The 26153-nt window shown below is 41.5% G+C and overlaps 1 protein-coding gene across 1 annotated transcript; it reads left to right on the forward strand.

The window, feature by feature from the left end:
• Positions 1–11072: 11072 nt before the first annotated feature.
• Positions 11073–26153, forward strand: colec10 (collectin sub-family member 10 (C-type lectin)). The gene is made up of 7 exons (XM_049584277.1): positions 11073–11359; positions 13440–13511; positions 19482–19553; positions 21371–21424; positions 22296–22391; positions 23482–23693; positions 23925–26153. The coding sequence occupies exons 1-7, from the start codon at positions 11260–11262 to the stop codon at positions 24183–24185; spliced, it is 867 nt and encodes a 288-aa protein (XP_049440234.1). The 5' UTR covers positions 11073–11259; the 3' UTR covers positions 24186–26153.

The raw sequence follows: 26153 nt of genomic DNA on the forward strand, positions 1-26153 counted from the left end.
TCGGGCCTCTTCTTTTTGCTCTGTGAGTTGTCTTTGAGCTACTGATCTGTGGCAGGTTTTTCTGTTCTTGGTGAAATGGGGATAATGAAGCACGTCAAGAGATTTTCTATTGTCATATACTGACTTGTTTTCTAGTTTATGGTTGAATCTTGTACACAGGTCCATCTGCAGTTATCTTAACTGCACAATAAACAACCCTCTAACAGTAGAGACTAAGTTTCCAAGGCGTTTCTCTCTACAACACCGTCTCTAGATTGAAGGGTGGCTGTTGATACATCTGCATCTGCTCTAAACAACAGATCTACCAACTGGATGTTGTTCATACAAGAGGAAAAATGCAGCACAGTCACCAGAATAAAACGTTGGCACTGTACACGTATGCCACCCATAATATCATATGTTTGTACCTTTCATACGTACGTATCATCTAAACATTTCTAAAGTGTCGCAATTCTGATTACATGTACACGAGCTGAGTTTCTCATTGGGGAAGGAGAGGATGATGGGAGAGGATGGTGGCTGGTGTGACACCACGGCGAGATGGCTGCCTAGCAGCAGATAGCAGCAGATAGCAGCAGGCCACTGTTCGAAACCGACAACCAACGAAAGTGGGTATTTTTAATGGCACAAAGGATATTTCTGTTCGTGCTTACTGCTACAAAACCGGGTATTTTAAGCCAAAATATGATGTTTTTCTAACCCTAACCAAGTGGTTTTTGTGCTTAAACTGAACCACACGTTAACCTCAGCACTGTCACAACATAAAATCAAAAATTGAAGCACAAAGAAAAAAACATTTCAAAATATCCACTACATTGGAACCGTACAAATGTAACATATGAAATACATAAATGTAACATACTGTGGTTTGCAGAAATGTACAATATGAACATTTCTGGCAATTGGGTTGCAAAAATGGCAAACATGTGACAACTCGCTGAGTGCAACTCGCTTATAAGCATGTATTACATGGACAGTTTTTTTCCAGTCTGCTTTCTTGTAATCAAGAACACTCTTTCTCTACACAGTTGCATTGTGGGTGGTATGGAGTTGTCAGCGAATGAGTTGTTGTAGAGACTCCAATCCCAGTCTTGATCATGATGATTTTTTTTTTCTTTTTTTTCAGAAAATAGTGTGGAAAAGTGTGGAATGTGTGTGTGTGCAAAGATCATGTATGCAACAGTCTGCCCAGATTTATTTTTGGTGGCTAAGATTGCGCAAAACATGTGAAGTGATCCACCACAAGCACATACTTATGACCACCTTTGCTTTGCTCCATGTGCACGTAATCAGCTGAGACTTCTGCACTTTAAAGGTGGGACTGATCTTACTGTTACCCACTGGTGCTCTCTGAGGAACGTTTAGATGTTTCTGCTTGACGTGAGTAGTTATTTAAGACATGTGCTTTCAGTTTGAGAGGCATAACCAGCTGCTTTCTGTCACCAGAACGTCAGAGAACTCCTTTATCTTTTCTTCTGGCTGTGTAGTAAGCAATCTCCAGGGTAAACTCTGCCTCTTGCCCTGTGTGTGCGAGGATAGGCTTCATCTGCCTATTATGTCACTAACCACTAGAGGAGAGTCAGGGGCTGTGAAGAGCTTGGCCGCACTGACCCGAGATCTAGGGAGGCCCATACTGGCCTCATAAGCAGTTGTGTACAACAATGCAGTAAAATGAAAGAAATATGGTATTATGGATTATGCTTAAGGTAAGCATTTTTATACTTCTGAAGAAACCTTAATTAATCATTGATTTAATGCACCACCCAGCAAGCATGCTAAATGACCCAAATCCAGTGATGCGGTTTACACCCGGGCCAGACATGATGTCATTGTGCTAGTGTCGGCAATAACAAATACGCTGTGAGTTTCATTACAAACTTTCATGCTTGAGTATGGCTTTTTTAATATGTTTTTCAGAGTGATCACAGTGAGTAAAAAGGGGAAATCATCCGGTGGGAGGAATGTTTTATGGGAAAAGACAAAGAGATGAGTTTTCAGATGGAAGGTGGGAAGCTGATGTGTTGTTCTGACCACACTGAGAGGGTCTTTCCACAATTGGTTAGTGAAATAGAGGAGTGTGGTGCGTCAGGCTGGCTCAAGGCCTCCATATGGGAATGCAGATATCTTTAAACACTTTAACCATTGTGTTCAATCTGAATCAATACATCTGAGTTTCTGAATGTGATTATTTCAGATGCGTAGAAGCAATAGCCTCTCAAATTTGGCAGAAAACAGCAGAATGTCACAGTATAACTCCAATATGGAGAAAAATGCTTCTTTGATTACATCAGTCAATACACTGAAACAGATTCTGTTCTTGTAAATGCGGTTGTACAACTGTCAAAACCTAAGATTAGCTTACTTTCCTTTTTCTAGATTCAAGCTAAACTGGGTCCTCGTTGATTTCTGGATGAACTTCAAACTGCTTAGAAACATAATAGCGTAGCAACACCTTTTTAAATCCTGCACACCCTCAGCTCGTTAGGAAATAAATTGCCATTTTCAGAGTCAAGGAAAACCCTAAGAAAAATGCATTCATCTGACTTCCAACTGTAGTTAAAGAAGTTACATGACCAGAGAAAACAGAGACAAGGAGCTGCAACATTTGCCTTTGCTCAAGAGATAGAAAACCTACAACTTCCAGTATCCACTACGTCCAGAGTTGGGTATAACGCGTTAGAGTACTTTGATTACTTTTTGCAGTAACGAGTAACCTAACGCGTTAGTTTGCTGTTTGAGTAATCAAATACTTAAGAACATTTTCAAACAAGACATCAGTTACTTCCGTTTCGGAGCTGGTCCTTCAGCTCCGAAACAGCAATGGCTGTCGTTTGGTTCTAATAACGGAGATAACATTAAACCTATCAGTCTGAAAGAAGCCATGGAGCTTGTGGCTCGCTACGTGGTCGGAGAAATGCTGCCGTTGTCGGTGGAGTCTAAATAGGTGGAGTAGGACTCGCTGACAGACATATTTCAGACTCAGGACTTGCATTATGCCTGGTACACACTACTCACCTGGTACTCACCAATTATCCCCGGTTGTCTTTCACGGGGTGTGTGATGTCATCGGGTTATTCTTGTCCTATTTTTATTACTTTCACTATTATTTGAGTCACTGCCAGAACTGTCTCTCTGTTCATGTGCCAGCCGACATGTTGTTGTAGTCACCTAAAAGCGTCAGCAGATGGCAGGAGCTGCATTTGAAGCGCCATATGTAAACTATCAAGCTACTGTATCTTCCACAGGAAGTTCTGACAAATGTTTCAGAATAAAAGCCTATTTAGAAACTGGAGGGATTCTCTAGCCGAGGTTATATGGGGCTTTTAATTTGAAACAAGTTTTGAGTTTGAAATGACAGTGCGATATGTTAACTTTATAAAGACAACGGAGCGGATAAAAAGTAAATATATAAATACACAGAGGGATTAATAAATAAAGGACCATCTATAATGTAGTTTGTTTCAAATGAAGTTGGGAGCCTCTGCAGTTGTGGTGAGTAAAAGCCCCGCCGCTATTTGTTAATGTTATTACTTTATGTCCGACCATGAGGATGTGCCATTGTTTGCTAGCTTGATGCTAATGACAGTAACGTTAACTCAGCGGGTTGACAAAGTGCCTCAGCTGTTTCACACCATCATTTCCCCCTTTTACTCTGTGTGGTAACATCCCTAGAGGAAATATTAAAAATGCTGGGGTGTTGTTGTCATACAGTTGTCTACGGCAGCAGATCGTTCTGTGTTTCTACTGGTCAGAGTGACGGCTGTGATGGGAGAATTGGATCTCAGTGAAGGGCAAGTGGTCCATAACTTTAATTTTGGAGACCAAACATCCTGTGGTCCATTGTCCAATAGGAAATGTAGAATACTCAAAAGTACTTTAAAAGTGCTTGAATTACTTTTCTCAGGGAGTAACATTGGAAGTACTTTTAAAGTAATTGAGTTACTTTAGTCAGGGTGTAATGCAGTAAAGTAACTGGTTACTCTTTTAAAAAGTAACCCAGTAACGTAATTTGATTACTTTTAAAGTAACCCTTACCCAACACTGACTATGTCACCCCGGACCAATAAACACTCTGGTGGGTGACATAATGTGAGCTCGTCTGTATTGGTGTTATGGTGTCGGCTGGTAACAGTTTAACTGTAGGCTAAAAATGTTTTTCGAGAACATTTTAGGCAAGAAATAGGCAATGCAGTAACAGAATCTTGGTTCATATATGATCAGCACTGCCCAGTTTTACCATTTGATCTCTTTGGCAGCCACTTCCTTTTCACAAACTCTCACATTACAGCCAAACAGTGCAAATGGGTGTAGCTGTGGCTGCAGCAGCTATGTGGCCTACCCATCAGCTACGTGACTCACCCACCACATACCTACACGTCAGTCCACAATCAGCTCGTTCGTTCCTTGGTCCAGACACGAAAGCCCCGTAGAAAATGCTAAGTCAGCATTTAGCTAGCTATGAAGTGTTAGGGTAATGGTAATGGTAAGGGTTACATCTCGTTACTTATGAGGTGAATCATGTATATCTTAATGTATAATGAATAATTTTAATGAAGTGGCTTATTTCCATTTGACCTCATATTTATTCGCTAGAACATTGCGTTGTTGCAGGGTTCAAATAACCATTCCGTTCGTGGGCCATTGCGTTAGTGGGTTTGTCTTGTACTGATGATGGGCTCAGTTTGTAGGGTGTGTTGTACAGGCTCCAAGCTGCATGTGGCTGCAGCAATACCTCAAACAGTGCACTAAAATACATTTCTGGAAACATTTTAAGTGAGAAATAAGCAACACAGTAACATCATCTTAGGGCTTGTCCCAGTACCCCCCCTTAGCCCTACCCCTTGGCCCTACCCCTAGATTTGCGGGTTCCCGCGAGGGGTAGGGGTGTCCCGATTCCTTTTTGCGTGTAGGGGTAGGGGGCATAACGAGGGGTAGTGGGTATGAAACTAGCCCTTCGAAGTGAGGGATTTCAGATGCTGACTCGCCAACAAGGGGTAGACGTCGCCATGGCTACCACCAAGCAAGAGACGGGGAAAAAAGTTTTTATTGCTATTCACGATGTCTAGATTGGAGTTGACAGACAGCTAGCCAGCTAGCTTTACCGTCGTCAGGTTGCTAGCTAGCTAGCTTGCACTATATGGCGCCTGTCATCTGTCCTGTTCTGCAAAATTGTCAGATTTTTCACATTGCGATAACACGCCAGCTAGTATAACTATGCTGCCTCGTAATGTTAGCTGGTTAGCTAGCTAGCTAGCTAGCTAACTAGCATAAGTCTCCTGTCGAACATATCTTATTACTCTAATGGTGCGTTAGTAGCAAGCATAATAGTAGCTAACGTTACTGTTACATTGTAGATGCCGGTTGGGAATGTAGACGGGTCGTGGCTTCCTGTTTAAAATAGTTTTGTATGCGTGAATGTAACCGTCGCGGTGACATAGTGAGCGGTGTCCCAATTCCTAGGGAAAGGTTTCAACCCCTACCCCTCGTTGCTTCCTTTCGAGGGCCAAGGGGTAGTGGGCAAGGGCTAAGGGGTAGTGGACAAGGGGGGGTATTGGGATTGGGCCTTAGTTTACATCTAGCATTGCCTAGTGCTACTGTTTGACCAGAGTTAGGTCTGAGTTTGATAGAGAGAGAAAGACAGGGTCAGATCTCTCCTCAATACACTACTATTCTCTCTAAGTCCTTGGTGGCGGATATATGAAAATGCAGAAACACAATCTGTAGTTCGAGAAACAGCCCCAGAGCCAACCTAATCCGCTGGATGACAGAACATTTCATTTGCCAGATTTGAGCTGGGAGATGAGCAGGGAGATCTGGGCGCTGGTTAGATGGAGGGAAGTTTACCACAGTTCATTTACACATACTGCCCACATTGTAATGATACAAAGCTGGTTGAAAATCGGCAAAGTATCCCTTCAACCTCAATTTAATTTTTGGTATTATCCTAGTATTTTGCTGTCAATATACTTGTCAGTGTTTTCAAAGTTTTGAGATCAATTAAACATCTCATTTGAGGTTTTTTAGAGTCAGCACTACTGATTACAGAGACCACCAGTGTTCATGGTTGACTGCTCGGGAAGTCGTCAGGGCACACAGAAGATTAAGCGCTGAAGCAAACATGACTGAAACATGACTTTAATTGATTCCTGGTGAGGAGTATTCAATGATGGTGAAAATCATCTGACTCACTTCCTCCGAAAAGTGAAATCATAAAAACAAAGAGAGATCACTCAGTGAGTGACTTCGCCTGTCACCACACTGTGCCGCACGTCTCGCTGCTTTTACAGAGAAAAGTCTTTGTCTGTGCCCGATTCCCCCATAATTACCAGGAAACACAGGCAGCGCAGTCACTTCCACAGCGGCAACTGGGCCAACAGTGAAATTCGCGCTCTACCAGTAAATTAATGTGGTTCAGAGCCGAGGTTAGGTAAACATTTTATATGCTGAAGTTGCTGTTGTCTGATTTGTCACTGACACACATGTGAGCAGTTTATGCTATGAATGGTTCTTCCAGTGTTGTAAATGGGTTTTTAAGCAGCAGAGAAAACAGGGCTGTTTTGTGGTGTGGTTACCACGACAGAGTCAACCCTCAATCCAGGAGTGTGAATCACATTCTTAATTAGAGAACACAATCTAAACCACATGTAAACAATTAGCCTTCAGGATAGTAGGGTTGTTCCTATGTATGTGTGCGTGTGTGTAGGAATGCTGCACTTTCCCAGACCTGAAACACTGTAACAGAGAAAGTCCCCACAGATTGAAAGAATGATAGATAACTGATGGTACACACACACACACACACACACACACACACACACACTGCACCATCTACGACTCTACACATAAGCTGTTTTTTATTATCTAGTTAAATGAAATTACAAAAATGGACATGCATTTAAAAAAAAAAAGATATCAGATAACAAACAATACAGACTCAGTGAAAATAGTCACAAGTAGGTAGAGTACAACTAATGAGTATGTTGAAGTTACACAGATAATTTTTTGGGCATTTTTTGCCTCCAATGGACAGGACAGCCAAGTGTGAAAGGGGGAGAGAGAGAGGGGATGACACGCAGCAAAGGGCCACAGGCTGGACCCGAACCTGGGCTGCTGCGGCAACAGCCCCGCATATGCGCCGCCCGCTCCATCACCAAGCCACCGACGCCCCTGTTTTGATATAAGTTGCTGGGAGTTGGAGATATCGGCCATAGAGATGTCTGCCTTCCCTTAAGTATAATGGAACTAAATGGCACTCAGCTTGTGGTGCTCAAAGCGCCACAAAAGAACATTTGAAAAACTCAACAGGGATGTCTTTTTCCAGAAATCGTGACCCAGTTACATAAGATAACTTGTTGTGAGCTGCTTCAGGTAGGAACTATTTTCTTTCTGCCAAACTACATCCACCAACTTGATCATTGCGTGCAAGGAAGCGTGCTTCTGCTACTAGCGCATCACTGAGCTTGCTAAAATTACAGTTCAGCCAAGGAGGATGTCATTGATGTTATGATCTTGTGCTGTCACAAGCACGAGCCTTTCATCCATGAGTGGATGCATGTTTGTCTCTGCGCAGTGATACACTTGCAGTTTTACATAGGGACTATTTTCTTTCTACCAAACTACACTCACCAGCTGTATAACCATGATGTGTCTGTGTAAAACATCCATGTATTGTGGATCAAACACTGCTGGGAAATGCTGTGATGTGTCCGTTAAAATACACCCAGGTTCAGTTGTAAACGCAGTGCCACAAATGATGCTGTGCAACATTGCAATGTGCCGCTAAAGACACTAGGTTTGGTGCAAGATACACCAGTGGAAATGCTACAGAGGGCTGCCAAAAAAGCATCGTTGTTGTTGGGGGTTTTTTTTTTGGTCTCGAACAGTGATCTGCAGCTTGGCAGGCATCTTGTCTGGATGTCACGCCATCCACCACTCCTTCCAATTTCAGATGACAATGTCATCACTTTAGAAACGTTGATATGTCACATATGAAACATGCCACATATTTGTGGTTTGCAGAAACATACATGCCAACATTTTTTTCCAGCAACTGGGCTGATATTTTGATGTTGGTTTAGAATCCAGTGCTCTGAGAGGAATGCCTTCAGCTGGGAGCTGATAAGTGATTTCATTCTCACCCTTTTTATTTCATTACGGGTCAATCAAACAGTAACTGTTCCCATGTCAGCGTTAATGGCTTTGTTTGTGACTGTTAGCCGCCACGTATGACTTCTATTTTACGACGTTGGCCACACAAATGCGTGCTGCTGGCATTGGTCGTTTCTTTTGAACTGTCATTAAAAAAGCCGCGCCAGCTCGCCAGTTTTTGTCAGCGACACCAAATGCCAGAGCCATTAAAGAGCCCTCGTACCAAAATACACAGCTCTCAACATCGACAAATTCCTCAGCAGAAATGATATAGACTTCGAAGCTTGGAGCAAACAGTGGTAAAAGCCAAAAAAAACTCTTGTCAGACTCCCTGATATCGAGTGTGTGAGGCCTGAAATATTTTCAAGCCTCTGTATGTGTGTGTGTATGTGGTTCAAAATGTTTTTCAAAGATAACCCAAAACAAACATTACAATCAGCAGCAAGATTTGATTAATGACTGCAACTTGCCCAATTGTGTAACAGGCCTATATTATTTTGTTTGAAGAGCGCAGCATTAACAACAGTTGAAATAAGTTGTAACTTGACAGTAAGCAGAAAAATGTGTTGCCATTTCCCAGCCAATACTGGGTGTATTCTAAGGATGTAAATACAAATAACATGATAAGACGCCAACAACAATACAAGCAGCGAACCATTCAATTCTTCGGCTGCTTTTCAAAGTGATCATGAGCCAGCTCGGTCCCTCAGGGAGCAACAGCCCGTGTCTGATTAAGATGAATCTGCCTGTTTTCTTCTCCTTCCAATTAATAGTCTCAATAAGATCAACCCCTCCCTGAACTTCAAAGGACTGAGCGCACTAACGCCCCTGATGACTTGCCTCAGTGATGGAGAGCTTAAGACATCCCAGGAAGTATAGCTCTGGAATAAGGAAATTGCGCTTTGTGCCAAGACATGTGGCTCTGACCACACTCTCTTCTTTACTTTGTTCTTTGCTCTGTCTCTTGTCTCTCTGTGTGCTCTTCTCTAATTATGTCTCATTTGTTCTCATTATTTCTTCTCTGTCTCTTTTCTCTGTTTATGCCAACCACCCCCCCTTCCTTCTGCCCCTCTGAGGCCTGCAAACCCTCTAATCCCTGTATGTTTTCTTCACATAGTGACAAACCAGAGGATGCAATTATGCAAGAATCTGTGTGTGTGCATGCTTTTTTTTTTTTTTTTTTTTGTGCACGGACACTTTTTTTGTCTTGTCTTTGTGTTCGTGGGCGTGTATATGTGTGCGCGTTCGTAATATACATCTGTGTGTTTGTTTCTATGTGTGTGCGTGCGTGTGTAAGCGTGAAACCTCTCCCACTAAATGGTTTGTGGTCTGAAGGGTGGGAGGAAGAGTAAAAAGAAGAAGAGAAGAGAGGAAAAAATGTGCAGGCCCAGAGGTGCTACTCCCTTGTCGTTGATAAGAAAACATTCCAGTCGCTTCTGACTCAGGCATGTTTAACATTACACACTGTGCACTCTCCATGGAGCCTAAATGTTTACATTATATTTCAGATGGTTCATCAAAAATTTCCAGCACATCACAGTTAATTCATTGTCAACTGACACTATTTACTTATTTTCACGTTGATAAATTGCATTATATTGTTGCCTTATATTTTAAACACCACTGTAATGTATCTATGGAACAGTCGGTTATCTGTGTGTTGTTACGTAACTGTCAATTTAACATCCATCAGATGCACACTTAAATGAAATGGCGACAGGTGTAAAAAGTGCTCTAGGTAGCAAATAGAAAGTGGTTTCACACCCAGCCTCTGTGATTCGTAATAGTACGGTTTACCTTGAAAGTTGGTAAACATAAAGAAATAATTGCACCACATCGTATTATACCTAAGGCTACTGTTGTTCATCTATTGATCTCTCAGTGTTAAATTATGTTATGAACTGCATTTGTAATAATACAATGTCAAAGTGACCATTCGCTAAGCCCCGCCCCTTTGTGGTAGTCCGACAAGCTGTCAGAGTAAGCATGGAGCCCACACTGTAACTAACTGCACTCCCTGAAGAAATATTATCATTTTTTTTAGAAAAATGAAACAGTGATTCCAGAGAGAAGCAGACAGAGGGGTCTACTGTCTGTGTTTGAAGGATATATCCAGGATGTCAAACTGACTCAGCAGCAACAACAGGTTAAAAAGACAAAGATAGTTAGAAGCTAAAGCCGAACTATAGGCTACAGATCACAGTGTAAAAGTGAACCATCACATCACTGCTGATCGCCACAGATGACAATGAATATAAAGGGAAACTTTGCTGATATTGAACCAGCTGTGTGGCATCGCAGTGTGTGCAGATGAACACCAGCACCTGGATGGGCAGAGATCTCTAGGAGAAGTCAAACAACATTCATCTGTGCACACTGCGATGACACACAGCTGGTTGAATATCAGCAAAGTTTCCCTGCTTCCCTTCACTGGTTCCTGTACAGCAGGGTCGGTCTTTATTCACTGTTAAAATCATTAAAAAGCAAAAGCAGCATGTGTATACATTCAGTAGGCTATATCTTCAGTAGCTAGCTAGCTAACCCTACACTTTTCAGGGTTTGATTTTGGTTTTGGAACAGAGAAGAAATGTATATCTTTTTCCAACCTCTCCAGGTAACGAGTATCATTAATACAAGACGTGTCCCAGGCACAACATTTAGCTCCAAATCCACTAAACCAGCCTGAAAATGAAGAAAATCTGAAACGATTGCATCAGAGTCAATGGAGCACAGCTGTGTTGATGTCAGACACTGGTCTGAGCCGGCCTGATGCTACGTTATGATTGGCCAGTCTGCGTCCAGGGGCGGGACTTAGCAAAGGGTCAGTTCCAAGGGGCAAGATGTACAGGAATGCAGTGATCTGTTAAGTGTTGTTTGATATTATGACAAGTAACTGATAAGACTCTATAAACAAGTGTGTGTGTGTGTGTGTGTGTGTGTGTGCTCTCTAAACAGCACAGCTCTGTTCTGACCCTCTCTGCAGCGTGTTGCTCATTAGTGCTGCACTGATCCTCTGGTCTTGTGGTTAAAACTATCATTCGGTGCACACTGGCGTATGAGACACTTTACTGAAAATCAGGATCTTCTTCAGTGGTCAGTGATGACTGGGAGATGATGGGAGTGTTGGTGCTCTGTGTGTTTGCAGCCGTGTTGAACTACATCTCTGCCTCGACAGAAGTCTGTACCAACACCCTTCTACCTGGAGCTAAAGGTAATGCAAGTCCCAGAATTTGCTTTGAGCTTGCCTGTGTAGGTGTGTTTGTTTTTATACCTGACTATATGGTACCTAAACATTTTAGTCAAATGTCTTATTGAATACACAAATCTGTGTGATGCAGTAATTCAACAACAGCACTAACAAATCTCAAATAGACTGTTTGGGTTCTTGGGTGCTTGCAGTCTTATTGTCTCTTCACACTGTTGGAGGTGAAACTATACAAGTTTATGACCTTACAATAAATGTATAGGAGAGTTAGTTGAATGTCCTTACAATGTAAATGTTAGTACCTATAGGTGTCAAATGGAAAATTCTGAGGGAAACACCCCTAATGTGCTTCAGGGTTTATAGACCTGGTGATGAAGGTAGCAAGCATGTAATGTCCTGCAGTTTATAGCCAGCAGTCTGTTACCCCATAGTCTTTTGGAGGGAATGCCTCCCTGTGTGTGCTTTCTATTTTACGACATCCAGTAGCTTGTTCCCCCGCTGATTCAGACAGACAGACCCAATAAAATACACACTTAAGCAAAGCAACTGTTTTTCAGCTCCATTCAGGCTACTGCAAAAAATTGGCTTTAAGTTCTGGAACACAGAAAAATGTTAACTAGCTTCATTCTTGTGGACAAATATTTTATCAAAGTAGTTACTGAACTATGAAGTGGTGTTTATCAGGAAAGTGAAAGGCAACAGTAACATCACGTACACTTTCGCTCGGAAGTGAGTGCACATTTTGTCAGCTTTCCACTGATTCTTCTATACCGGTAAAAAAGTCCCATTGTGGCAGCGTGTATTTATACAGCTGCCAATAAACTGAACTGATTATTTGGATAAGACTCATCTCAGATACTGCTGACCACAGGCGGTCTCTGGGAGTGTGTATTCTCATGGCTGCGTATTTGAGTGGGTGCTGGACGTGCATTTTTCAACGTTACATACCCCGAAAAAATGTCCACACAACTGTTCTTATTTATTTTAACTTTTTCCAACAAATATGCTTTTATTACGTTTACGGGTACTTTGACCTCAGCTGTAGATTTACTGGCATATTATTTTGTCATTGACACATCAGTATGTCAAAACACTTTGGTTTCTTTGAGAAAAGTTTGCTGACAAACTTTGAATTTACTCACTTATGTCACATAAAGGGATCCCGCTGCTTCAATCAGTGCCAGAATATTTTTGACACAGAAAACCTCTCTTTGATTTGACATCTTAATCACACAAGTGAGGCATGTTAGTAATGTAATTGTACATGGTTTCAGTTCAGTAGTGCACAAAAGGAAATCATTTCATGCAGGCAGAAACATTTATAAATTACAGTGATTTAGGTTACTTGAAAATGTCTACACAGCCTGCAGAACTGAATAATCAATTTTCCTAAGTACTCCTCCAGTCTAATGGAGGGGGTTTGTTACAGTCCTTCATTTCAAAAGCCCAGCACTTAACAAGATATAAAGAGCTGTTGGCATCAACAACTGGGGCAGAATTACAGCTTTAATAGACACTCAGATGAAACCTCTCAAGATTTCTTGCCAAGAGCTCTTTGAACAGCGGACCCACCAGAGATATTTCTCCTACATCTCGTTTGTGCTTTCAACTCTGCAAACTATGTGGTGTCACTAATACTTAAAACAAGTAAATGCTTTTGAAAATGATATTGGCTCAGATGAGTGTAGATTAAAATGGAATATGAAGAGTCAAAAGACTTTTATAAACATCCAAAGTTCATTCAAACTTAACCTTACAGTAGGACTTGCACCCGAACCCACAAGTGGGCCTGCTCAGAATCCTGTACACAAACACTCACTGTCCCGGGCACTGTGCTGTAGTAGTTCTTGGCCAGCCTTGAGTTTTGATAATGTATCATCATCCTGTGATGGCTTCAATATTTCATCCATGCCAGCAGTGAGTGGGAATATACAGATTTAATCCCTGCCTCAACAGGAAAGTAAGCTACCTTGGAAATGATCTCTGAGAGGCCCCTTCTGACCTGAACTGTGCATGAAACATAACAGGAAACAAGTTCTCCTTATGCTTTTGAACTCCTCTTTACTGTCTTTCCTTTATAATCCAGGGGACCAAGGTGAGATTGGAGAGGAGGGAGATCAGGGAAAACTGGGAAAGAATGGACCACCAGGACTTCCAGGTATGGAGCATATGCTGTATATGGAGGGGAAGAGCGTATTTATTTTGTCATAGGGGAGACTGGGGTAAGATGAGCCACTTTTCATATTCAGGATCACTACATCAAGGCTATTATAGTTTTGTTGCTAACTAATATATGTGCATATATTTCAGGATGTTGTGCACCCCTACAAACAAACAGAATGAGTGTAAACATAACTGTTTTTGATAATATAGCATGTCCAAAAAAAGTGGTCTCGTGGCACAACTTACCCCGTGTCTGGGGTAAGTTGAGCATAGGAGTGGGGTAAGTTGAGCCATCTCCCTCTTCCCTCCTCCCCTAACCCTAACCCTAGCTCCCAGAACCTTCAGTCTGACATGGCTTCCATTGAAAGCAATTTACAAGGGGGAGGGAATTTGATTTTTTCCCTAACCAATCAGTAGAGATCAACGACTCACCCAGAATCCGATGTCATTAGTATCCATGCCTCGGGGGTGCCGAAAACAAGCGAGCATTACCCGTTTAAAATGTCTCCGTCGTCGTGCACGCCCAGCTGCATCGCCGTTAAATCCAGTTTAGCAGCTTCCTTAATTTGGTCCTCCATTAACGCGAGTAGTGGCGAAATACCTCGATAGCATCGTTAATGTGGTCTGTAGGATCTGTAGCGGTCGCCATTGTTGCTATCCTCACCAGTTACCCACCGGCGTACAGCTTGACATCAGCGTGGCGCTGATTGGCTAATCGCTAGACCCCCCGCATTCACTGGTCCGTCCATCGTTTGGACGAGATATGTCGCAAATTCATTGAAGTATGCCAGACCAGAGATGCAAGCCTACTCAGTTGAGTGGGCGGGGTCTATGGTCCGGAACCAGGCTATCAACTTACCCTTTGGCTCAACTTACCCCAGTCTCCCCTAACTGGCTATTGTAAAGAAGAAATGGGAACAAAACAATACAAGGAACGTCCCTGATAAATTATTACTGCACCAAGAATAAAATCAATGCAGTAGAACCTCCTACGACATACTTCATTTGTAAAATGTCACTTAAATGAACACATACCAACCAGGAAGAGACTCAAAAAGACCCCAAAGAGACACAAAACATCTACAAAGAGATGCAAAACAACAGCAAAAAAGAGGTACAGCCAAAAGGTCAGTGTGAATTGCCGCTATGTTGGAGAGCCGGTGGGGCCTTTTGCATATCTGTGCCCAGGGGGGCATTGTCCCATAATCTGCACATGGTTATATGGTCATAATGTGACATAATGAAGATAGCAGAAGGCGAATGACTGCCATTTTAACCATGACCGGCTGCTGTGACCATTCCAGTGCTTTGCATTATGTGACACAGTAGATAAGGTAGATTGGTCCAATGCATACTCAACATCCGGGTGTTTTTGCCATACTGCAGAATTTGCTTTTGTTTGCATACTACGTCCTACATTTTGGCCAGATCAGTAAATGCTGTGAGTAGAGAAGAGGTTTTGAATACAGCCCAATTAGTCCTGTTGATTCCATGCATTCTTCCTCCTTGTTAAAACCTGATGCATACATTACCCATAACGCATCTTAACTGCAGACAGCTCAGATGGAGGACTGTGTGCATATGCTAGTGGCGGCTAATGTAGCCTTGAGCCACTAGCCTCAAGCAGAGATGAGCAGCTACACTTGACATCACTCCAGAGAGAGCCACTAAATGCTTTTTATATTATGTAGTAATACTCCCCAAGACCCCTACACAGACTTTGATCTGTAAAATTCCCCTTTAAAGCCAGCATTACAGTCCAAATAAAATAACATTTTGGTTTGTTATCAGACTGTGGTTGAAGATGATGCAGTGGACAAGTATTACCATAATCACAGTGACTCCTGGTCTGTTTAAATGGCACCCACACTGGCTAAATTACTCCATGAGTCACAGTAGAATCAACTTGAAAATCCCTCGAGCAGAAGAAACCTGGAACTTGAAAACATGTGGTTGACTAACAGTGACATAGGCCAGTTGTAGGTCACTGTGTATTGCTTGGTGATGATTGAACTATACTTTGCAAAGTTTGGAAGACTAGAACAATGGTTGCCCCATTTCTATTTAGAAAATTAAACTCTTTTTTTTTTATAATGAAAAATCCTGAAAAAAATCATTAGTATTGAAATGTGGTGGAATAATCTCACCCCATGAACACCACCCACCAGGGGGCGATCAAGATGTTTTGGCTTCACTTTTGGGGAGCTGTCATGTCGCCCATTTTTATTATGTCCATTCCATTATACAGCCTATGCACGTGCGATTAACGATGGCTCTGTGTAATTCCAGTGTCCCAGTAAGCCATGACAGTGTGCGGTAGTAGTGTGTGGTGCATTTTATCATTTACACCTGTGCTTTTCCTGGTGTTGCTGAAAAATCCTGCTCTTCTGTCTTCATTGGCATGGTTGCAACATGTGTACATGTGTACAGACAACTGAAAGTGGAATAAAAACAGCGAAAGTAATGGGCGGGAATGCCTCACGTCTCTCTTATGTTTGCACAGAAGCTTAAAGTCTGACTTCAGCCGTCTGTAACACAAATCATTTACATTGCTGCTGTGATATGGACAAACTATCATGTCTTAGTTTCTATACAGTGAGTTTCCAGACAGCCTGCATGAGTTCACCCTGGCAGCAGGTTTTGCTTTTTCCTGCTCTGTACAGCCTGCTTTCCTTTGCTCTGTGACAGACAGACAGACATATGGACAGACAGACCAAGACTACTGTGTTTCTGTGGCGGAAGCAGACGTGTTAATTGCTGCTGAGGAAAGCAGCGGCATCCTGCTTCACCATGTGTTTGAAATGGGCTGGTAGACTAGCTGGCCAACAAACCAGCCATATGATATATACAGATGTCTCCCCATACACACACACACTCAGACACAATATACTATATGCACACAAGGCATGCAAGCATATAGACACAAGGAGGTGGATGTACAAACACACAATACATAATTGTGTATACACACAGACGGTATAAAAGCACTGGTTCCTGGCTGCCCTCTTGCTCCCCACAGATGTTTGTTTTATTCACCCAGACGTCCTCACACACAAGCACATACATGCACACACTCCACAACACCAGACACACTTCACTCATCAGACCGTGTGAGAGACACATGCCAGGACTGACCGAGTGTTTTCCAAAACTGTTAAGAGAAACAAAGCATACATATATATCTATACATGTGAACCCTTTTTCAACTTTGCACATATTTTTCAACAGAATAGCAAACCCAATCATTATGGTTTTTACTGTGCGTACGCTCGCTGTAGGAATGAACGCAGGTTCCTATGATGAATTTATGACTGCAGTATGTCAGCAGCTCAACAGATGACGCATGTATTCCTTGTCTTAAGTTAGGCCGTTTTACAGGAAGCAGTTGCTTAATTTTGGAATGTTAAAAGGGAATACATGACTGTGAATGCTCCGGAGGGCAACAAAAACAATTTGTTGCTCCAAGCTTATTAATGTCAACAAACCGTTGTGCTGGATTTCTGTGTTTGTTAATTGTGCGACATTTACTGTAAAGCTGCTGGTGGAGTTTAGGTGGGAAATGTCAGTGGTACAGACTGCGGAGTTAGGTGTTACATAAGGTTTTTAATTTTTGGGAAGAACCTGTTGGGATAGCTTGCATGAACCATATGTACTGCAAATGGAAAACCTGGCTGAAGGCCTTTGTTTCATGTGACACAGCTCTCTTTTCTCTGTCGACTGAACTCTGAAAAGCAGAAATACCAGTATTCATATTTGCTCATTATATGTGAGCAAACACTGTGCAGTGAACGATCTGATCTGAGGCCTGCTTAGCATTTTAATCTCTTGTATTTTTGTTATATCAAGCCTCAAAAATGTCTAGTCTGTTAAGCCCTTCTGAAATAGCTTAAGGTTGTCTCAGGCTCTGTGATTAGAATGAAAAATGTGGCCTTCACCTCATTTATCCTCCAGCAGCTGGAGAATCCAGACGTTAAACCAGTTGGAGGGGTTGGCCATTATAAAGAGCGACTGCAGTGATAGGGAGGACTGTTATCTGGAAGTTTAGATAGACGGTTTAACTGGCAAGCATAAGCACTGGGAAAACAACATTAATCAGCTTTTATAGACACAGAAGGAATAACAAGAGACCAGCAGATTAAATATCTTCTTATAGCGAAAAACAAACACCTATAATCACGGGACACAATCGCTTCTCAGGACAGCATCGTTAAAGTATTCCCTCAGGCATGCATAGTGAAAATTATGCAAAAATAGCACACAGATCATGGTGAAATACTGCAGTTTCCCATAAGCCACAGCTTTTCGATGTCTACCAGACCTCACACAATCCATAAGACCTCACACCCTCCGCCAACACTTCTCACAAATCATCAAGTAGAAAATCAACATGAGGAAGTGGGAAATGGGAAATAGTAGTGAATAGCTGGCTATATGTGTGTGTGTGTGTGTGTGTGTGTGCGTGTGTGTGTGCGTGTGTGCGTATGTATGTATGTGTGTGTGGCGAATCCCTCTAAAAGCAATAGGCCTCTCTAATGTGTCACTTAGTATTTCATACGCCATCAATTTCCAGCTGAATAGTTTCCTGAGGAAATACTCGTTCAAATGCTGGCAGAAAGCCTCCAGTCTGCTCTGTAGTTTTCCCATACACACACACACACACACACACACACACACACACACACACACACACACACGGACACGGACACACACACATGCACACGATCTCTCTCACACACACACACTCTGATATTCTCTGTCCTACACTTTCACTGTAACATCCAAAACCATGCACCCCTCTCAGTATCTCTTTGACACCGAACTGTAACAGCCTTAATATGATTGTGAAGTGACAGTTGACGTAAGTAACAGAACTTTACACACTCTGCAGGTAATAAATAGTAAGTACATGCATTTACTTTATTATTTACTTTATTTGTTTATTACATTTTAAAGGTGAACTTCCATTTTGACTAAATCAGCTAAACCGGCAACAATGCATACTTTGCAGGGGCGTAAATATAGAGAGTGCAGTGTACTGGTGGGGGGCTCATATAGAGAGTAGGCCCTCCAACAACGTGTTGGGTGGAGAATGGGCCCTTATGGTCGATTGGAAATATGCCTGTGTTCAAAGAAGAACTTTCATTAAATTAAAAATGTTGTGATTTGCCATATATGCCCTCGACAAAACTTCTTCTCCTTAAATTATAAATAAACAATAAAAAATATTAAATCAAATTCATTTCATAATTTTCTGTCATATACAGATATCTAATGATGATTGCTGGGTACTGTATGTGTTAATGTCCAGTGTCAAGTCCCTGTTTGATCATGTGACAAGACAATACGTGCACAATAGCGTGTGCTCGAGTCCATCATATAGCGTGCACCGGGGCCCGTCGAAACAACCTCACGCCACTTTCTCACAGACTTCGCTCCACAAACAGCCTCCAGTTAGTGCCCGAAATAAATCAGCATTTTTCCCCTCTAATTTATTTACTGGCAAAATAATAATAGCAATAACAGCATCAATTTAGGAACCGAGCTATGCAGCGATTGTTGGAAAAAAGCCTCAGGGCAGGCAATCTCTGGGAGAACGCAATTATATTGATTAGGCTCGAGAACAACAAAATAATCAAAAAACAAAAGAAAAATGATGAAAGCCACGAAACGCCAAGTCTTAATTGTAAGAATATGACAAGCCTGAACGACAGAATAAGGGATCTTTGAAAAAAATATGATGAAGCGAGTTAGCAGTAATACTTTGAGATCAAAAGTGGGGTTCTGGTGCGGCTTGTGTATGCTAGCTTTTTCTGTGTGTTGTGCATTTTGTGCTGGAAAGTCAGAATCTCAGGCCGAGATGATGAGGCTCTTTTGCTGTGTCTCAAAGGCCCTACATTGTCTCCATGAACAACTCCTCCTTTCTCCCTTCCTCTCATCCTCAATCTTTCTTTCTTTTCATCCCCAGGACTGACAGGAGAGACGGGGCTTGAGGGAGAGGCGGGACACACAGGGAAGATGGGGCCTATTGGAGATAATGGTACAACAAATAAGTCATTTCTCATCGAATGTAAACCATATCTTTTGTTTTTCCTTCTCTATCATTTTCTCTTTTTCTTTATCGTTAACCCCAAACTAGATATACCTAGAGGATTCATTAGCATTAGGAAATCAAACTGGCTGTACACAATAAATCAAACAAGAGAGAGCACCAAAAAAAAAATGAAAGGAAGAATTATGGACTTTATAACCCTCAACTCTGTGTGAATTTGTCTTGCTTCCACTTTTTTAACCTGCCCAGAGCACACTGCAAAAATGCCAAAAATGTAGCTGTGAGGTTTCTACATGATTTTAATGACTTTATAATTGCCTAAAAGAAGAAATACAGTTTCCTGGACTCCTCCTCGGCTTGGACTGCAGCTCCATAGTCATAGACTCAAAACATTAAAATAAGTAGAACGGACATTTCTACACAAATCAGCAAACTAAATTAGTCCCAAGACTAATACACAGAGGGAGAAATTTTTCCTATTTCTTTTATGTTTTAAATTATCACATCCAAAGATAGAAAAAAACATAATCCTACAGTATGATGTCATGTGGCCGCTTTGCCAGGGTGGCTGAAACAATTTCTATCTTTATTTTTATTTTTATGAGCATTCATGTTCCCGTGCCTTTCTAGGCATCCACTCTTTTTTTCTCAGTATTCATTAGGTTTAATACACTTACAGGAAAGTGGCTGTGCATCAGCCATCTTGGGGCAAAAGGAGTGAGGTCACAGGTTTGGATTTTCCTTGATCCTGACCGCCTGCAGCTCATAAAACACCTGGAAAGAAAACGCATTTTCAGAGCAGTGTCGGCTTTAGCGGAATCTGCAAAAATTCAGCTACTCTTTTACAGAAGTTTGATCCTGTTACAGGCTCACTCACAGAAAATAGCTGCATGTCTACGTTTACAAAATTGGAGTTCATTCAAGATAAGATTATTACGATACATGAGAATGTATGCCTTGTTTCTGCTATAATTCAGTGCATATGTCGGCTTATTATTAGAGTGTTTACAGGACTTACATTTAGCTCGGGCAAAAGAACAACTATCTAAAGCTATAACACTATTAAACAGCCGGACTGTTTGGGGTGAATTGAACTATATGTTCCCATGCAGGGGTGACACTGCACTGCACATCTAGTTGCATTTTTATCCTCATAACTCACAGAGCTTCTATACTGGCAACAAGACAACAAGTTTTAAGTCGGAAATGTTGACTTTTCATTTCGTCAGGGTGCTCAAACTGTAACTGTATTTAATCACAGGACTTACTCAGGCTGATCAGATTGTACGGGTACAATATGTCCTCACACAAAAACAGCCTATTGTGCTGTTTGTACTGCAGCCCACTTCCCCAAAATGTGCAACTGTCAGTTACCTCAGTGGAGCTCACATACAAGTGAATATGTTCTGGATTACATTTACGCACAAGCTTACTATTTACCCACATCTCTATAGTTCAGAAATGTTTGTCCTGTTATGTTATGTATACATATATTAGAAACAATTAAATCTGGGCTACAAAGGTCAGAATTTGACCTGTGTATATCTGCATCTGTGTGTGGCCATATTCAAAATGTTTCATGTATGATACAGCCATCTGGTGGTGATATGTTGCAACTACATCACAATGCAATCAAATAACCCAAGAAGCTGTCAGTATATTGAATTATCCGTAGATTGTCAGTCATAGTACTGTATTATTTATTCATATTCAAAGCTATTGAAAACATTAAAAAGTGAACAGCCAGGATCACAGATGTCGGAATTGTAAGACATGTCTCACATTAAATTTCTACCCCTCTGCAGGTAACAAAGGTGATACAGGTTTGGATGGTCCCTCTGGATTAAAAGGGAAACCAGGTGAGTATGTGAAGATACCCATCATTCTGCTCCTCTCAGACCAACATGATGTTACAGCTATTTTCATTTACTAATAAACAGCCTAGTGAGTGTGGTTACGTGGACATAAATATCCCATTTATGATCAAATTTTTGGAGTATCTGGTTGATGTGTTTGATTTAAACACCATATTCTGTTCATGAGAAACCCGAGCTGGAAAGAAATCGGGATGTGTGCTAGGTACAGTATATGAATGATTTCTCTGTGCTTATGTAAACACCATATCCCAAATATGATCATAACCAGGATGAGCCTCATAAACAGGTGAGTTATATCCATGTAACCACATCTACTGACATTTCAACAGTCAGTTTTGTAAGTGGGTTTGAATTGGTAAACATAGAGTTGGGCAAACTATATTGGTGTCACTCAGTTCATTAAATAAAACAAACTTTTATTTGTGGCTGGTCCCTATAAAATGACTCTAAACATTCTTGAGGATGTTTCTACTGCAGGAATACAGCAGGGCAGCGTTAAATACAACTCAGCTGTCAGATAATATCAGGACAGTGTTTTTATTGGGTGTGTACGCCTGCACAATGGAGTGGCATTGCAAATATTGATTTTCTTAGATATCAATTTAAATACCCCAAGGCTAGGGTGGAACAGGTATTTGCCATGCAGCAGGACTTGTCTTCATCTAGTGACTGAGGACTTGGCTCTTAAATGGCATTCATATCACACAAGAAAGCACAGTGGTGTTCTGCTGTAAGGTCTTACAGTCATATACTGTGATACAGTTTGTCACAGTCACAGTGCAGGATGGTGATTCTGTGCTATTAAATCCCGTACACACTCAAATCATGTGCTGGCCTTTGTTTAATCCATCAGGCACGACATGTGACTGCGGCAGGTACAGGAAGGTGGTTGGACAGCTGGACATCAATGTGGGCAAGCTGAGGAATGCTGTCAAGTTTGTGAAGAATGGTGAGTGCTGAATAGTACTGTATGATACTTATGGTTTAGCACATTGGTTCCCAACTGGTCCAGCCACAGGGTCCTCCCTGTGTTCTCCTCAGTCCTTAGCAGTCCTTAGTTCAGGGTCCACACAGTTTAATACTTCAGTTTGGCCAAGTCTTTGAGCTAGTTTGCTGTCTCTGTTAGGTAGCTGTCCATTAGTCCCTCGCTCAACAGCAGGAAACAGCTCTTCAGAATAGAAGTTGCGCGTTTGAAATCCACTGCACTTTTTTTTTTTTTTTTTTTTAACAAATGGCATGTTTGCAAGGCGCTTGCGGTCCATTCAGAATGGACCCATGACCCACTGTTGGACCACTACCTACCAGTTGGGAACCACTGGTTTAGCATACACTGCAGTAAGTGAAGTGACAGTAAGCCAGCTGAACATCCTCAAAAGTGTGAAAATCATGGCATGCATCTCTAAAGATAATATATAGAGTGAGAAAATATATGGAGTTAATATTGAATTTATGAATTAATAAGCCATGGTTTGGTTAAAATTTAGTCTTTATTTTGTTTTGTCACTTAATTCCTGTTTTTTATATTACCCTCCCTTACGACGTTGATGTTATTTTCAATGTAAAATGCATTTTGGTCATTTATAAAAATGACTTGAGTATTGAGGTTCTTCGTGGCTTTGCTTACTCGTGGCATGAAATTTGATTAATTTCGACGAAGACACACAAGCTATTGCTCTCTCCATTTTTTTGTCTCTTTTCCTGTGACCTTTGATCTAATATCCATAGAGGGGTTGCCATAAAAGACAGCCTTATTTTTTATTGATAATGCCATGTCAGTGTCCTAACCGTCATGTGGTTGAACATGATGCAAAAAATATGTATGTTTTGTTATGTTATATGAAGAGCGTCATGGAAAGCAACCTAACCTCCTAGGACCTTTTTTTACTGCATTTCTGAGTTATTGTATTCATGTGAATTTTCCCAGTCAATTGTTTTTCCAATTGTTCCAGTACCACATGAATGCAGAGTTAGAGGCAGCCCAAAGTCACTGAGACATGCTCACAGTCAATGAAATTAACTCTAAACCCTGTCCTGTGCAGTCATCTTAGGGCTGAAGGAAACAGAAGAGAGGTACTACCTGCTGGTGAAGGAGCCCAAGAGGTTCAGAGAGGCTTCAATGAACTGCAAGCTGAGAGGAGGCACACTGGCCATGCCAAAAACCAGCAACACCAACCGTCTAATGGCAGAATATGTCAGTCAGGCAGGACTGACAAGAGTTTATATCGGAGTGCAGGTTCAGAGCAAGGACACAGTAAGTGGTCCTGACACACAGACTGCAGCAAGTGGAGTTTCAGTTTTTGGTCTGTTTGTCCATGTTTGCCTCTGTTTTCTAAAGAAGGATGAGTATCTGTACTGTCAACTGGAGGATGAGTGTCTGGGGCTAAGTTCTCCTGCTGGTTAAATAATGAGTAACTACGTTTCGAGAGTGCTCCCTGTTGTTACTGTATTTCTCATTTTTCCTCTTCTGTGTTTTTGTCATCAGGATGGAACGAGCAGTCATGTTTATGCAGACTCCAGCCCTCTGCAGGGGTTTGCAGCCTGGAGTCAAGATGATCTCAGTTCCAGTGTATCTCCCACCACAAACTCAAGCTGCGTGGAGCTGCTCAGCACTGGGACATGGAGTCATGTGGAGTGTGAAGCCACCATGTTTTTCATCTGTGAGTTCCCGAAGAGCAGGAGAAGAGGAGGAGGAGGAGGAGGAGGAGCAGGAGCAAGAGGGACCCCTGCCCCAGCATCATCATGAGTCAATCAGATGTTCAGACTTGCATGCCAAAGAGATGTTAATAGACATAGAGATATTGTTTTGTAGAATTGGCAATTTATATAATAAAAATAACTGACATGAAAAAGAAATGTGCCTGCATCATCAGATAAGGTTGCTTTTTATTAAAGGATGAAGTAATGGCCAACTGCTCATTAACGCAAATAGCTAATCGGTCAATCACATGGCAGCAATTCAATGCATTTAGGCATGTAGACATGGTCAAGACGACCTGCTGAAGTTCAAACTGAGCATCAGAATGGGGAAGAAGGTGAATTAAAGGGCTTTGAACTTGGCATGGTCTGAGTGTTTCAGAAACTGATGATCTACTGGGATTTTCACCCACAACCATCTCTAGGGTTTACAGAGGATGGTCTGAAAAAGAGAAAAGATCCAGTGAGGGGCAGTTCTCTGGGGGAAAATGCCTTGTTGATACCAGAGGTCAGAGGTTAATGGCCAGACTGGTTCAGGATGATAGAAAGGCAACAGTTTTCTATGACCTTTGTGTACCCATCTTCTGATGGCTGCTTCCAGCAGGATAACGCACTATGTCACAAAGCTCAAATCCTCTCAAACTGGTTTCATGAACATAACATTGAGTTCACTGTAGTCCAATGGCCGCCATGTGCAGCCAACATATCTGCAACAACTTTTTGACACTACTATGTCAATATGGAGCAAAATCTCTTAAGAATGTTTTCAATAACCTCTTGAATCTACGCCATGAAGAATTACGGCAGTACTGAATGAAAAAGGGAGTCCAACCTGGTACTCCAACCCTCCATCTCTTTGGCAGATGACATTTGGAGTCTGTCACACATCTCATCCAGGAGCTTCTGCCTGTCTGCACAGCTCTACTGCTCACTGTCTCCCACACACAGGTGAAGTGAAGAGTGAGGATGAAGTGCGCAGCTCTTGTTCCTTTGTTGCTGTTGATGGTACTGTCTCACCCCGAAGCCACCGATAGATTCGGTGGATGCAAAGGGAAATCAGTGAATGTGTATCCGAGCCACTCCTTTCTACATGGTGGGGATATGTTCTCCTCTCCAGAAACATATATTTAGGTAGGTCATCACCATTTCTTTACATAAGTGAGAAAGTGTGTATGTAGATGTACTGTAATTGCAGGTGATAATTAAAGGTGACAATGGCCAAGTGAAAGCAATAATATATTTAATATTTTACAAGGTCTAAAAAGTGATTTGACAATTCAAAATGATCAGTTTCTTGCAACAAAAACTTGAGAAATGACCTTGAAATACAATCATGGGGAAATGAGTGCAGCACTGAATGTGAAATAGTTTGTTTCACATGCATATGTGTGTCCATCTTGTATCTACTTTAAAATTCAATGTAGGTGACCATTGGCAAAGTGACGAGGACAACTGTAGACCACAGCAGACCACAGTGTTTCAACAGTGGTTTACCTTCGAGAATGCCCAAAGTGACATCCTGGAGATTGAGGTCTGGGATGAAGATGGGGGTCTGAATGGCAAAGATAACCTCATGGGAAAATGCCAAATTCAACTGTATAAGTCTGTCAGTGATAAGAAATGCAGTTTTGAGAATGGTGAAGTTTTACTGTGGTACATGTGTCTGTAAAATAACACAGTTTAACTGTTATGGAAAACAGATAAAGTAGAATTTCTGTTTTGTTTTTTCAAATGGATGTATACTTTTATAAATGTTATTTTCAAATGAGAAGCAGAAGACAAAAGAAATCCCGGCTAATATGCCATCTTTGTGCGTGTAATCTGACTTTGGTATTACACAAATGAAAATCAGCAAAAAAGTTTTCTTCTTCATGTATGGAAATGAAAAAATGTGATAATTTTCCTGCAAACAAGAATGACCCACAATGACAATTACACCTCAAAAAATGTGATGGCAAATTGTAACCTACACATGTGAAATTAAAGATAAAATTGGGACAATCGAAATCATGAATTT

The sequence above is a fragment of the Epinephelus fuscoguttatus genome, linkage group LG8 (assembly GCF_011397635.1).
Source record: "Epinephelus fuscoguttatus linkage group LG8, E.fuscoguttatus.final_Chr_v1".
NCBI classification, from domain to species: Eukaryota; Metazoa; Chordata; class Actinopteri; order Perciformes; family Serranidae; genus Epinephelus; species Epinephelus fuscoguttatus.